At 30.2% G+C, this 15919-nt stretch overlaps 1 protein-coding gene across 1 annotated transcript; it reads left to right on the plus strand.

Moving 5' to 3' along the window:
* The first annotated feature begins 10030 nt into the window (after window positions 1–10030).
* On the plus strand, window positions 10031–14748 carry LOC148206856 (putative trehalose-phosphate phosphatase F). Its single transcript, XM_088115023.1, has 13 exons — window positions 10031–10101; window positions 11546–11621; window positions 11755–12283; window positions 12571–12711; window positions 12929–13000; window positions 13101–13226; window positions 13337–13393; window positions 13478–13579; window positions 13677–13754; window positions 13920–13989; window positions 14058–14128; window positions 14224–14316; window positions 14404–14748. Exons 3-13 carry the CDS (start codon window positions 11984–11986, stop codon window positions 14467–14469), a joined length of 1176 nt encoding a protein of 391 aa, XP_087971149.1. The 5' UTR covers window positions 10031–10101; window positions 11546–11621; window positions 11755–11983; the 3' UTR covers window positions 14470–14748.
* The last annotated feature ends 1171 nt before the right edge of the window (window positions 14749–15919 follow it).

Raw genomic sequence — 15919 nt, forward strand, 5'->3', positions numbered from 1 at the left:
GAGCTACCATGCAATCATTCTATACACCCCCAAATCACCACCATGTATCCTCTCCTTGAGGATCATGGAATTACGTTCATGAATCATACTATTACCTTGAAACTTAACCCAAGACATGAATAACCATATACCATCATATTATCACAGTGAATCTAACATATCTCATACATTCACATACTTTCCACATAAATAACATCATTATAGTTCACAATCATGTTCAGATGCATAAATTCAAATGTAATAAAATCCAATCATTTCAGAAATCATACAAACTGAATATATTCCAACCACATATATTACACAATAATTTAACAATACATAATCTGTTCAATAGGATTTAAGTTAAAAACTTGTCGAGTAGACTTCCAGGAAAGAGAGGTGCGTCACAATGGACAACTTAAGTACCAAGTCTTTCCTTAGCCAAAGTGTTCCTCAACTAGTTTTTAACAAATTTCTTATTTACAGATTCAAAATAACAGCATACAATATTTACACCGAATTTCAACATAGATAAACATACAGTAAGCATTAACAGTATTTACACAGGATTTCACGATATGAATAGTAATAAAACAATACTAAATCATAATATAAAAGCATAGAAATACTAAATCATAATATAAAAACATAGAAAAGTTAGCTCCCCTACCTCTATTCCAGACTTAATCTCCTGCTCCGAATTTGTTTCCCCGAAACCCTTCAGAACCTCTACTCTTCTTGCAACTAAAAATTTCTCCCTAATTCTTTCTTCTCTATTTCTCAAGCTCTCACTTGATTCCTCTTTTCTTGGTGCAAAATAACCTTCCCTCCTATGGCTATTTATAGGTAAAAAAATTTACTATTCATTAATATTTTAATATTATTTATTATTTTAATATTATTTAAAAATAATATTTCAATCATTTTCTCACCAAATCTGATCCTAATTTCTACCTACTACTTTCTTCCATGCTAAGGAATCCAAATGCTGAAAATTTATTTTTACTATTCACTTTTTACTATTTACTATTTACTTTTTACTATTTACTATTTACTTTTTTTTTACTATTCAAATTAAAAAAATTTAGTAAATAAGTTACCAAAAATTTGAACCTCTCCTTCTAAAATTACTATAATTTTATATCCAAAATTTACATTTTTCTATCCATTAAAATTATTATTACTAATAAAATACTAAAATTTACTACTATAATTATTTTCTTTTTCATGGGTCTTACAGAATAGGTAATAGACGAATTTATTTGTTATAGATTAGATAGCATATAGACAATATCTCTGTTTGACTCAATCTAATATCATCCTAATAATGAGTCAATAGATTCAAATTACCTTAATGAAGGTTTTAATATGTTTAAAATTTTCTTTTATCATTACGAGTGTAAATAATTTTCATATTGTAACATCCCAAATTCTCACATTGGATAATTCATAATTTATATATTGTAACATTACATTTACGGTAACATCCCGTAATCTCACCCTTTAAAATTTCCTAGTTGATATAAGTCTATACATGTAAAAATGTTCTAATTATAGTTCTTCTACTTCTCCCTTCCTTGGCACTGAGTGAGGCAACATTCCTTCATCTGCTCCCGTATAACGAATTATACGATCATCGCACATACCCAAACACAAACAAGTAGGGTGAGCTAACATGCAACCAATCATTTATGAAACATGCATGCAAACCTCATATAATAATTATGTCATACATACTCATACCATCATACAACAATCACATCATACAAACACAAACAAGTAGGGTGAGCTAACATGCAACAAATCATTTATAAAACATATATAATTACCTTGATATAAACATCATATAATAATTATGTTCGACACTCTCATACCACAATTCCTATTAGACACTCGTCTCACAATACCCAATAGACACCACAATACCCAATAGACACTCATCCGGATGATACGTTGATGAGCGGTCACGGGAAGTTATGCACTTGTAATGACTTCTACTTCTTTTTTTTAATATACTTTCAAAATACTTCATACCATTTACAAGGTTAATCCCCTCACTATGTCCAAAACCGGCACATAGACCAGGACCTCCTGCTCCTCTCACCACATAATTCATCCCTCTCTACTTGAGACTAGATGATTATTAGAGTATCAGGATAACCTCCAACTACGGGACCCTCAACATCAACATATACATGAATACCATAACATTTATTTAATCTCTCCACAAGACTCATACCATACTAATATTCCTCAACTCACATTATACCCTTACAAAATCTCCCCATACTACCCATAACATGTTCAGATGCATAAATTCAAATGCAGTATAATAAAATGCAATTATCACAATTATAATTCATAATTCCATATCTACCACAAAAATGAATTCATCAGACATTTCCATTCCAACAAGATATATTGCACAATATTTTAATAGTACAAAATCTGTTCAATAAGATTTAAGTTAAAAACTTGTCGAGTAGACTTCCAGGAAAGAGAGGTGCGTCACAATGGACAACTTAAGTACCAAATCTTTCCTTAGCCAAAGTGTTCCTCAACTAGTTTTTAACAAATTTCTTATTTACAGATTCAAAACAACAGCATATAATATTAACACCGAATTTCAATATAGATAAACATACAGTAAGCATTAACAGTATTCATACATAATTTCAAGATATGAATAGTAATAAAACAATACTAAGTCATAATATAAAAGCATAGAAATACTAAATCATAATATAAAAGCATAGAAAGGTTAGCTCCCCTACCTCTATTCCAGACGTCTCTTGCTCTGAATTTATTTCTCCGAAACCTTTCAGAACCTCTACCCTTCTTGCAACTAAAAATTTCTCTCTAACTTTCTCTCACTTGATTTCTCTTCTCTTGGTGCAAAATACCCTTCCCTCCCATGGCTATTTATAGTAAAAAAAATTTACTATTCATTAATATTTTAATATTATTTATTATTTTAATATTATTTAAAAATAATATTTCAATCATTTTCTCACCAAATCTGATCCTAATTTCTACCTACTACTTTCTTCCATGCTAAGGAGTCTTAATGCTGAAAATTTATTTTTACTATTTACTTTTTACTATTTACTATTTACTTTTTACTATTCCATTTAAAAAAATTTTACTAAATAAGTTACCAAAAATTTGAACCTCTCCTTCTAAAATTACTATAATTTTATATCCAAAATTTACAATTTTCTATCCATTAAAATTATTATTACTAATAAAATACTAAAATTTACTACTATAAATATATATATATATATATATATATATATATATATATATATATATATCTTTTTTTTATGGGTCTTACATTCTCCCCAACACAAAAAAATTTTCGTCCTCGAAAATTCAAAAATTCGAAATAAAGTTATGATTATTTCACCTTATCTCCTAGTTTCCTTGTAAATTCATTTACTCTACTTATTTTGTGCATCAAATTTCTAGCATGTCAAATTTGAAATGTATTCACGAAAAAATTAAAATCATAAACCTTCAAAACACTTTTACTTGACACTTTTAGCCCCATGAAAACCACCATTAAACATACCTCACTAGTCTCAAAATAATTCATTAATGTTTTAAAAGAACTCATCACTCATAAACTATTATTCACAAGATTTCATAAAACTTTTCATTCCTACTATAACAAGAAAGTAATTCTCCTTATAGATCCCTATTTAAGACTTCCATGACCCCATTAAACTCTAAGAATCATTTTTTTTTTTTTCGTAACAACTTTCCATTATTTAATACAGTTTCTACTCCTAGAAATCGTACGCCTCCAAAAGCCACTTATGTTTACCAAAATTTTATACTAGATTGCTCCACCTTACCCTATACTTCTATTTTCCGTAAAATTTCTAATTACTCTGATGATTACACGGAGTCCAAAACACTATTACTAAACAATTCATCCTTATGTTTTCTTTTCTATACCCATTTAACAAGGACTTGTCCAAAAATAATACTTATATTGAGTATGCTTTATAACATCCATAGAAACTCTTCCACACTTAAGATTATGCATCATTTCCTTCACTCGTCCTTGATGAACTTATCTGATTCTCGATAATATTGCATTCACCCTTAACTACACTTAATGTTCAACAATCAACTCACAATTCTTGAAGACCATAAACTTCTAAAAACATATTGTAACATGACCAAACTATCCTTTCGATCATACCCTAGACTGCAATATCTATCCTTCACTTGCATTGGTCAGACATCCCTAAAATACTCATCCTCATCCTTTACATCACCATTGAGGTTTGAATACTACCACATAACTATACCTGATGAAATTTCTCCAATCACAACCTACAACTTCTTAATTATTCCAAATTCCCTAATCACATTGCAACCCTCCTTTTTATCTATTTCCAAACTCTTCTTCTTCCTTATCTTGTCATGTTCATAATAATATCAATTCAACCTACACTACCTCAACTAACTTTAATATTCCAAAATCAATAAAATTTACAACCATAAATCATGACATTTTAATCCTATCATAAAAATACCAAATATTTGCATAAGCCGAAAGCCAAAATTTTCGTACCTGGATTTTCTCCACTACTCCTCATACCAAATTCACATATTCTCAAATCTTATCTCTAATGCATTTACTGAAAAAATCTAACCATCTCCTTTTAATCATCCATTTAGCTTAGAATCCTTCCAATACTTCATTCTTCTCTAAAGACATCGTGTTCTCTTAACTTATAAATTTCTCCTCCTATTAAACTTTCTCTCAATCCTCTTTATGCCTTATACAACTTCTTATTTACTCTTCTTCGTCTAATATTTGATTTATTCTTAATCTACTTCAGTATTCCTATCCCTTTTTATTTTAAACTTTATCTTCAAATCTTCCACCATTTTCTTTCTTCAGATTCCAATCATCGCTGATACATCAATCCATGTTACCAATCTCACACAATGCCACTCTGTTTCTCATCAATACTTCCTTCTCTTCTGACTTCTAACGTTACTGATATACTAAACCAAACTGATTTCTCAAACCTTGCCACATTCCTGCTTATCCAAAGCTTATCTTAATCTAGCCTTTGAACTCAACTCCTTTTTGTGAAACGTAAGATATCTCATCTATTAATTTTGTTCTAGAAACTTCTAAAAAATTTACTTCTAAACACCAACATCTTCACTCATCCATTGAAACTTAAACTCTAGTATTATATCTCCCTATCAAGGCTTTAACTAATTCTAATATATTTCCTCAAACCCTCAGAATTAAGAAAGGAAAATCATCTATGGTAAAAGTCATGGTAATTAGACACAATACTCTACTATCTAGATTTAGAGGAAATGGTAAATTATACCATTTAGACTCAATTCTTCACAGAGAAGACACGGAAGACCCACAACACAGAGGTCATCCTAAGGACGAACTGCTCTGATACCATTAATGTAACATCCCAAATTCTCACATTGGATAATTCATAATTTATATATTGTAACATTACATTTACGGTAACATCCCGTAATCTCACCCTTTAAAATTTCCTAGTTGATATAAGTCTATACATGTAAAAATGTTCTAATTATAGTTCTTCTACTTCTCCCTTCCTTGGCACTGAGTGAGGCAACATTCCTTCATCTGCTCCCGTATAACGAATTATACGATCATCGCACATACCCAAACACAAACAAGTAGGGTGAGCTAACATGCAACCAATCATTTATGAAACATGCATGCAAACCTCATATAATAATTATGTCATACATACTCATACCATCATACAACAATCACATCATACAAACACAAACAAGTAGGGTGAGCTAACATGCAACAAATCATTTATAAAACATATATAATTACCTTGATATAAACATCATATAATAATTATGTTCGACACTCTCATACCACAATTCCTATTAGACACTCGTCTCACAATACCCAATAGACACCACAATACCCAATAGACACTCATCCGGATGATACGTTGATGAGCGGTCACGGGAAGTTATGCACTTGTAATGACTTCTACTTCTTTTTTTTAATATACTTTCAAAATACTTCATACCATTTACAAGGTTAATCCCCTCACTATGTCCAAAACCGGCACATAGACCAGGACCTCCTGCTCCTCTCACCACATAATTCATCCCTCTCTACTTGAGACTAGATGATTATTAGAGTATCAGGATAACCTCCAACTACGGGACCCTCAACATCAACATATACATGAATACCATAACATTTATTTAATCTCTCCACAAGACTCATACCATACTAATATTCCTCAACTCACATTATACCCTTACAAAATCTCCCCATACTACCCATAACATGTTCAGATGCATAAATTCAAATGCAGTATAATAAAATGCAATTATCACAATTATAATTCATAATTCCATATCTACCACAAAAATGAATTCATCAGACATTTCCATTCCAACAAGATATATTGCACAATATTTTAATAGTACAAAATCTGTTCAATAAGATTTAAGTTAAAAACTTGTCGAGTAGACTTCCAGGAAAGAGAGGTGCGTCACAATGGACAACTTAAGTACCAAATCTTTCCTTAGCCAAAGTGTTCCTCAACTAGTTTTTAACAAATTTCTTATTTACAGATTCAAAACAACAGCATATAATATTAACACCGAATTTCAATATAGATAAACATACAGTAAGCATTAACAGTATTCATACATAATTTCAAGATATGAATAGTAATAAAACAATACTAAGTCATAATATAAAAGCATAGAAATACTAAATCATAATATAAAAGCATAGAAAGGTTAGCTCCCCTACCTCTATTCCAGACGTCTCTTGCTCTGAATTTATTTCTCCGAAACCTTTCAGAACCTCTACCCTTCTTGCAACTAAAAATTTCTCTCTAACTTTCTCTCACTTGATTTCTCTTCTCTTGGTGCAAAATACCCTTCCCTCCCATGGCTATTTATAGTAAAAAAAATTTACTATTCATTAATATTTTAATATTATTTATTATTTTAATATTATTTAAAAATAATATTTCAATCATTTTCTCACCAAATCTGATCCTAATTTCTACCTACTACTTTCTTCCATGCTAAGGAGTCTTAATGCTGAAAATTTATTTTTACTATTTACTTTTTACTATTTACTATTTACTTTTTACTATTCCATTTAAAAAAATTTTACTAAATAAGTTACCAAAAATTTGAACCTCTCCTTCTAAAATTACTATAATTTTATATCCAAAATTTACAATTTTCTATCCATTAAAATTATTATTACTAATAAAATACTAAAATTTACTACTATAAATATATATATATATATATATATATATATATATATATATATATATATCTTTTTTTTATGGGTCTTACACATATATAAAATATATTTTAAATAATAAGTGAAATTATTTTTTTAAGTATGATTGTTCTAAAAAATTTAAACTAATTTGGTGCATTTTAAATTTGTTGAAATAGTTTGTTTTGAGAAATCATGCAAAATTGTAAGTATGACTTAATTTACTTAGTAAATTATCTTGAGAAAATTTTATTTAGAAAACTAAAATTAATTTCAAATTGATTAGACCAATTAATTTTATTAGCAAATTTTAGTCCAATAATAATAAGATAATTTTATATTTAAATTCATTTAACACATTAGATCCTATTTATTGAATTTGCTTTGTTGTTTATCTAAGTTGTATTGATTTTTTTTAAGTTTATTCATATTATTTTCATAGGAATATAATTTATTCTTTTTTATTTTTAAAATGTGATTATAAAAATACAAAATACATACACTAAAAGAAAAAAATTCTTCTTATATATTATTACAAATTATAAAATACAAATAGAATATATCTTCGAACCAACCAATTACTTAGTTCAAATAATAAAAATTTATAAATGCCATTTTGAAATAGGAAATGAATTATGTTAGGAAATACTCATATTCAACATGCTTCAGCTGTGGATGAATAATACCGTCATAAAAATATACATTTTGAAAAGTGATTTTTCTATCTCTGTATATTAGATGTTAACTTTAATTAATTTGAATTTAAAATTTATAAATATATTTGAAAAATAAAAGTAAAAAACAAACTCATTAAATATGACTAGGATTAGAAATCTTTCTCAATAAAGGTGAGATTAAATTTTAATATATTATGAGTTAAAAATAACTTATAAAAAATTTATATTGAATAGGTTAGTGAATATTAGTTTCCTAAAACAACACACATTTATATTTTTACAATATATATACCTATAAATATATTAATATATGGAGATTTTTTTAATGTTCATATTTGTTTTCTAAATTTATCTTGTAAATAATTTTCTTTTAAATTAAATCATTATTTTATTAATTTTATAATTTCTTTAAATTTATCTGTTTTTCTTAATTTAATATATTTTTTAAACTGTTTATTTTTTTATTATAAAACAATCTATAAAAGAAATAAAAATGTTTTACAATAAAACTATAAAGTTTATTTATATTTAATTTCATAATTATAATAATTATTATAAAAAAAAATGGTGAACACTAGTATTTGATAAAAAAAATTATTTTTAAAATAGACAGAGTAAAATATTAGATTAAATCAAATTAAAAGCATATATTTTGTAATTTGTTGTAAAAGAAAATGATTTCAAAATAGCCCTAATGGAAAGTAAATTAAAATATGAAAGCCGAGAATAATGCCAACATCATAACGTGAAACAAACTAACTTGATAGGCAAGTCTCCTTATAGCCTCAAACATATAAATAGCTAAATCCACCTTCTTTCTTCTCCTTCGTCCTCTCTCTCCCATTTCTCCTTTTCTTTGTTTTCTAGTTTCATTCAAGGTGATTTTTCATTCCCTTTTTTCTACCCTCGTGATCTCTTAAATCTCTTCTCCTTCCCCTTCTTCTTATTTTGTTCAATTGATTTAGATTTGTTTCAGGCCCCTTAACGCGATTTCTGCGCCGCTGGGAAGAGCGGTAACTGATAAATCAGGTACCTTCTCGATCCCCTCTCTCTCTGCCTATCGTGAGATGATCCCAATTTTTTTATGTCATTGTGTGATACGTGTTCCAAAATCAAGAACGAAACCAATTTCACCTCATGTGTCCCAGTAATGGCCCTGTGGCAATGAATCATTGATCAAAGTGTCGTCTTTTTTTTCTTTTTTCCCTTCTGAAGCCGTTTTGTTTTGCATTTGCCTTGTATGTGCAAAATGGCACGGGTGTAATCAAAAGGTGATGCTTTTGGGCCAAAGGGACATGAAAAAAATTTAGCCGTAAGGGTAGTCGTTTTTTCGATTTGTTTTCTCCTGCTCCTGTAGGCCATTAATTGGTTTTTCATTTTTTTTTTTCAATATCTCGGTCATTTACGACATTTCACACCATACATACATACGGACTTACATTTTATATTTGATTGAAAATGTTTAAAGCTTTTAACCATACCGATACCCCGAATAGTGCATGGTAATTGAGCAATGATTTGACTGCTCATGTGTCAAGAGCGGAGTGTTTCTCATCTACCATTTGCCTCTAAAAAATAATATGCTTCTCTAATCGTTTCTTATGGTTACAGAAAATGTTCAATTTTCGGAAGCATGCATATGGTTTACTAAAATAAAAGTACTATAATATTTTGCCTAGCCCACCTGCCCGATTTAGGTTAAAGTTTTTCACAGGGTAATGGTTTTTTGTCATCCACAATACTTTTTCAACATTGACCTTAACCTAGGTCTGATGGCTGCCAATTATATAGTAACAATTGCATATTCTAAAAAGCAAATTTGATATGTGCCCTATAAAACAGGCAATATTGACGGAGGCTGAATAGATTTTCTACAATTTCTCTCTCTCTCTCTCTTAATTTTTTTTACCATGCTTTTGTTGTCTTTTTGTGGTGGGAGAGTTATTGGAGTATGGTTATGTCCTTAACTTTTATTCACGTTGGCTGTTGAAGTGTCTAGTCAATGAAGGGAAATTTGTTATGATCATATGAATATAGTTTTTTTTTATAATTTATATATATTGGAATGTGAAGGTCGTGCGTTGGATCTACAGCTACAAGTGACAGGCTGACAGCTACTTTTTTTCTCCATTTTTAGCTCGGGTAGGTCCATCACCGAAGTTTCAAGTTTCAAATGCATACCACAGATATAACTGCACGTACACATGACTCATACAATGCACTACGCTACACAACTCTGTATCAAGTGTTAATATTTTATGTCATCTCTTTCCCAAATGTTGCTATAAACAATTACAACAATAATGATTTCTTCGTTAGAGCATTTCCGATGGTCTACCGAAATTTGTGCTCTTAACTTGTTTAGTGACTCCTGTCTTATAATATTAGATATAAAATTTCAGCAGTTTTCCACTTACCGGTGTAATCATCTAAATTCTTAAAACACACCTCATGAGTACTTAACAAAATGCAATTTTATTTTTGGAAACCATTTACCTGTTCTTTCGATTAGAAGCATGTCAACCCCATCCACTTATGATCTTGAGTAAAATTGATTCTTAAATTGAAAAACTTCCCAGGAATTACTATCGGATATGCTCGTAGTGCATTTGAACATAAGGGACGATGCATATGCATAATGATTATAATAATGTTAAAGAAGGTCATGTGTCATTTGTAGATAAGTTCGAATAACTGACATAGTGACATGATAAACGTATAGTATAATGTATTGATAATCTGCCTTATCTTCTGTGCGCATCATTAGATCTATGCTTGTTTAGAACTCTGTTTATATATTTATTTATTCTACCCAAGAAATTGCCAAGTAATTTTGAACTTCACAAAAGTATCTATTATACATTGAGTTTTTCTCTATGGATTTGAAGTTATTGTCTTGTGAAAGTATTTTTGACTTTCATACTTGGGAGGGTTTATATACTTTTGAATCTGTTATAGACATCATTTGACAAGTATTAATGTTCTTCCACGGTGAAAGGTAAAACGGGTATAGAAATAAAATAAATTGTTGACGTGTAGTTTGGTAATGAAATAAGATTTTTTCCCTTCTTTTTATGTTATTTGTTTCGAAAGAAAACCTTTTGGGAGTAAAAGTTAGAGGCTAGAAATCTTAGTCTGTTTTAGTAGAATGTTCCATGTGAATGTTGATTATTTGAAAAACAGTAGAATCAGGTGCTCCTCTTAAGGTAATTGTAACTTTGCAAGCTTCCATTGTCATGCCAATTGCACCAACACTCAGAAGAACTGGAAGTTCCCCTGGTCACTGAATTATTATCGACCAAACTTATGGGACATCATTTTCATTGTTTGCTTTTTTTGACAACAATGTTTTCTAGTGTTTCCTCGACGTGTTTCGTTTTTTATATTCGTATTTCATATCATGTTCAGCAATTCCTACTTTTCATTGTACATTCCTGTTTAATCAATTAAACGTCTATTACTCTTACACTAATAGGCCTTTATCATGTGAACACACCACCATAGAAACAAATTACATATAGATGTAAATTTTGTATTCATTGATAATCTATAGCCAATATATAGCTTATGCTTTCCTCGGTTGCAGATTTTATAACAATCACCCTCTATTCAGAAGACCCACATATCAATATCATCACAAATGCAATGCGATATATGAGAAGGTATTTTGTTATAGTCAGTTTTCTTTTGTTTCATCTTCCTAACATTGTTATTTTCCCTTACATTTAATGACAAAACCCCGTTTGGTTGCTCTGTAACTATGGTTATTATTCTCCCAATTAATCAAACTTTCAGGGAAACCCGTGCTTGATGGACTGCTCACACAGTTGCAGTGACAAGAGAACATTAAAGCGGTGGTTTTTCATAGACAAAAGAGTTGGTTGAGCGAAGATAAAAAAGTCGAATAGGAAGCACATAAAATCAACCCTGTTTGTGACAAAGTCACCCGCTCATAATATCAAACTCAATCATTTATAGCTTTCTTTGATACGTTGGTGCCCCTCAAATAGTATAGCTTGGTTCAATGGATTTGAAGTCCTCTCATGTTTCTCCTGTTCTCACTGACCCTGTTCCCGTCAATAAGTCAAGGCTTGGAATGCATTCTAGTCTGCTAGCTTATTCCCAGCAAGATTCACCAGTCTCTCCGGGGAAGTACTCAAGAAGCAATTCAAGGAAAAGTACAGGGAGTGTCGATGATGTGAGGTCCAATGGTTGGTTGGATGCCATGAAGGCTTCTTCCCCTCCAAGGAAGAAGCTACTTAAAGGGTCCAGTTTTCAGATTGCTTCAATTGACTTTGAGATTGAAGATTATTGTACATGGATGGTAAAGTTGCTACGTAGTCATGATTTCGTCATCTAGTTCTTTGGTTGATTTATTGGGGATTACAATCGTGGTTTCTTCATGTTCCTTGATATTATGTAAAATTGTGCACTATACAGTTGATATAGTCATAATTGCGATTGCGTTATCATTGCAGACACCAAAAAAACCTTGATGTTGCTATCAACATCACAGTCGTAGACCGTATTCGGAAACCATGCATTGATCCATCTCACTTAAAGTTTTTTTTTTCCTTTCTAGACTGTCTTTGATTTAGTTTCTTTTACCAGCTTGAATATCCTTCAGCACTAGACTCTTTTGAGAAAATCATTGACCTTGCTCAGAATAAGAAGATTGCTATGTTTCTAGACTATGACGGCACACTTTCACCGATTGTAGACGATCCGGATTGTGCCTTTATGTCCGAATCTGTAAGTAGTAGATACTGGATTGCCATCATATAAATATATATATATATATATATATATATATATATATATATGTGTGTGTGTATATATATATATATATATATATATATATATATATATATATATATATATCATATATCATATATAAGGTACAATTAAGTCAATTCTTCGTTAGTTTTTAATGTAAGTTCTCTCTTTTTCTTCTCAAAATTATGCTTAGATGCGAACAACTGTGAGAAGTGTGGCAACATATTTCCCCACAGCAATCATCAGTGGAAGAAGCCGTGACAAGGTATCCAGGGTGATTATTGTTTTATTATTTGTTCAGTTCAGTGTTCATACTTTTCTTTATCAAATTTACTGTCATAAAAGCGTGTTACTTTAATTTTCAGGTTTTTGATCTTGTTAAACTAACAGAACTGTACTACGCTGGTAGTCATGGGATGGACATTATTGGCCCTGTCAGTGAGACTTTGTCCAAAAACCACCCTAATTGTGTAAAGTCTACAGACCATGAGGTGTGTAACAGTAGTGAAGCAATCACGGATTGTTTCACCGTTTTATATACATTGAATATATGTCAAAGAATTCTGAAGTTCACCGTGTCTCTGTATTTGAATGTGTCTAGGGAAAGGAAACAACTCTCTTTCAACCTGCGAGAGAATTCCTGCCTATGGTTGATGAGGTGCGAGTTCTCTTTCGAATATTTAGCGAGAATCATTAGCTTTTTCATAAATTGCAAAACTAATGATGGGGTGATTTCATGCAGGTTTTTAGAACCCTCGTCGAGATTACTAAAGATATAGAAGGCGTAAAAGTTGAAAATCACAAATTTTGCGTTTCTGTACATTACCGTAATGTAGAGGAGAATGTAAGCATAGTTGCACCAACCATGAGGAGTTGATATCTTTTTCCCATCCTGATCATTCCATTATCTAATTCTTTTTTACTTTTTAAATGGACCACAGAATTGGACAATAGTTGGACAACGTGTCCATGATGTCTTGCAAAATTACCCTCGTTTATGTTCAGCTCATGGACGGAAGGTATTGTAATATTAGCCATTCTTAATTGGAAAATGGAAACTTTATTCTTTTGGACAATTTTTAAACATTTATGACTGTAACTGGTGATTTAAAATTTTAGTAACTAGCTATTCATGTCTGTTCATATTCACTTTCCTGCAATATAAACCTTCTTTGGTGCGGTAGGTTTTAGAAGTTCGTCCTGTGATTGACTGGAATAAAGGAAAAGCTGTTGAGTTTTTGCTTGAATCTCTAGGTAAGAACCTCTCTTCTGCCTTTGATTATTTATTGAATACAAACCAAGCTCAAAATGGTGTTTTGCAGGATTTAATGATAGTGATGGTGTGCTTCCCATCTACATTGGAGATGATAAAACTGATGAAGATGCATTCAAGGTATTGAATTAAAAATTTTCGGTATTTTCTTCAATCGGACATATTATTATGCTACAAATTTTAATGAGTGGAATGTGCATATGGTAAATATATAGGTGCTGCGAGAGAGCAATAGAGGTTATGGGATTTTGGTTTCGTCGGTGAGGAAAGAAAGCAATGCCTTCTACTCTCTTCGAGACCCCAATGAGGTACAAATCTCGGCAATCTGGGCTGTGCAATTATTTTGTCTGAGTGTTCTTTTGTCAGAACTAAGATTATTGGTATAATACGTGCAGGTCATGAAATTTCTCCAACTCTTGGTGAACTGGAAAAGACAAGAAAGAAAGCATGGGAAGATGTAAAGGCCAAAGCCTCATTTTATTTTATACACCAATTATATAGATTTTCTAGAATTGATTATTTCTTCCTCCGCTTTCATGTTTATTAAGTTATTACGAATGGAAGCTAGTGGATCCCTGCGGATTTGTGGTTATTATTGCTATACAGTATCACTTTTTTAATCTTCTCAGATATCAGCAGCTTCCGTCATTTATTTAGCATTTTGCTAAAGCTGGATCAGTAGTCATTCCTGTATTATGAACTGCTTCTTGGCAAGCAAAATGATATGAACAGTAATATTATTTATACATTTAATTTCAATAATAATTTAAGCATTTTTTTTTTATTTTCATTTTATCACACATAAACCCTTTTATCACGTATTTCACTCTTTATAATCTTTTTTCTTTCTGCATAAATATGTTGTTTATCCTATGTGCATAGTGCATTACGGAATCAATGATGGAACTATTTTATGTATGTTTTTTATTTTTATTTTTATGAAAGTATAATATTTAACCATACTTATTTGCATCTGCTTTATAATTTCTATGGAAAGTAAATGTAGGATGATTAGGACGTTAGAAAGAAAAGAAAGCAACGGAAAACAAGACACGACGGAAGCAGTTAGGAAATTGACTATCTATTATGTATAGAGAAACAATTGATGGAGGAAAAAAAAAGTACATACATTTAATTTACGATAAGGACGATGCTAGTGAAACATCGTATTCTAATGCACATACATTTGCATTTATTTAATGAATAAACTTCAACTTTACCATAACACACTAAATTAAGCGCCATGTCTAAGCACATTTTTTTCGTGGAAGAAGAAAAGGTAAGAAAAGTAAAATAAAATATTTCATAAATTTAATTCATATAAAAGTTAAAAATCAGATTTTAGAAAAATTACTATAAATTAACTTATAAATAATTTATTTTTAATTTGTAACAAAATTCTTCCTACGTTTACTATCCCAATAATAATGTATAAAAAATTGTCTAAACAATTAAATAATCGATATAATATTCATAAAATTTGTTATTGAAGTGTAAAAAATGGGTTAAGTACCTAGTAATAACGGCTCATTAACTATTAAAATATGTTTGAGTAATCATAAGTATTTCTAAAACTATTTACAGTTTTTATAATTAAAGAAATTATTTATTACCTTTTACACAGACAAATATTTCAAAATTTTATATAACTCTAAATTTAATTAAACGTCACATTTCTATACCTAAAAAGAAGTAAGTGGTTGATACAACATTACAACTTTTAGAAAAAAGGTTACAACTTTTAGAAAAAAGAAGAAGGTTATTTCACATCACTTACTATCATTTGAGAACCCTTTACAAAAGTGAAACGGTCCTAACAAAAGTGATTTTTTATATTTCTAAAGAAAAAGACAGTGAATGATAGTAACAAATGAAAGTAAATTTTTTTGTTTTGTCAAATTACCATTGTCC

This window comes from Vigna umbellata, chromosome 1 (assembly GCF_029865625.1).
Source record: "Vigna umbellata cultivar VRB3 chromosome 1, Vumbellata_1.0, whole genome shotgun sequence".
In the NCBI taxonomy this organism is placed as follows: Eukaryota; Viridiplantae; Streptophyta; class Magnoliopsida; order Fabales; family Fabaceae; genus Vigna; species Vigna umbellata.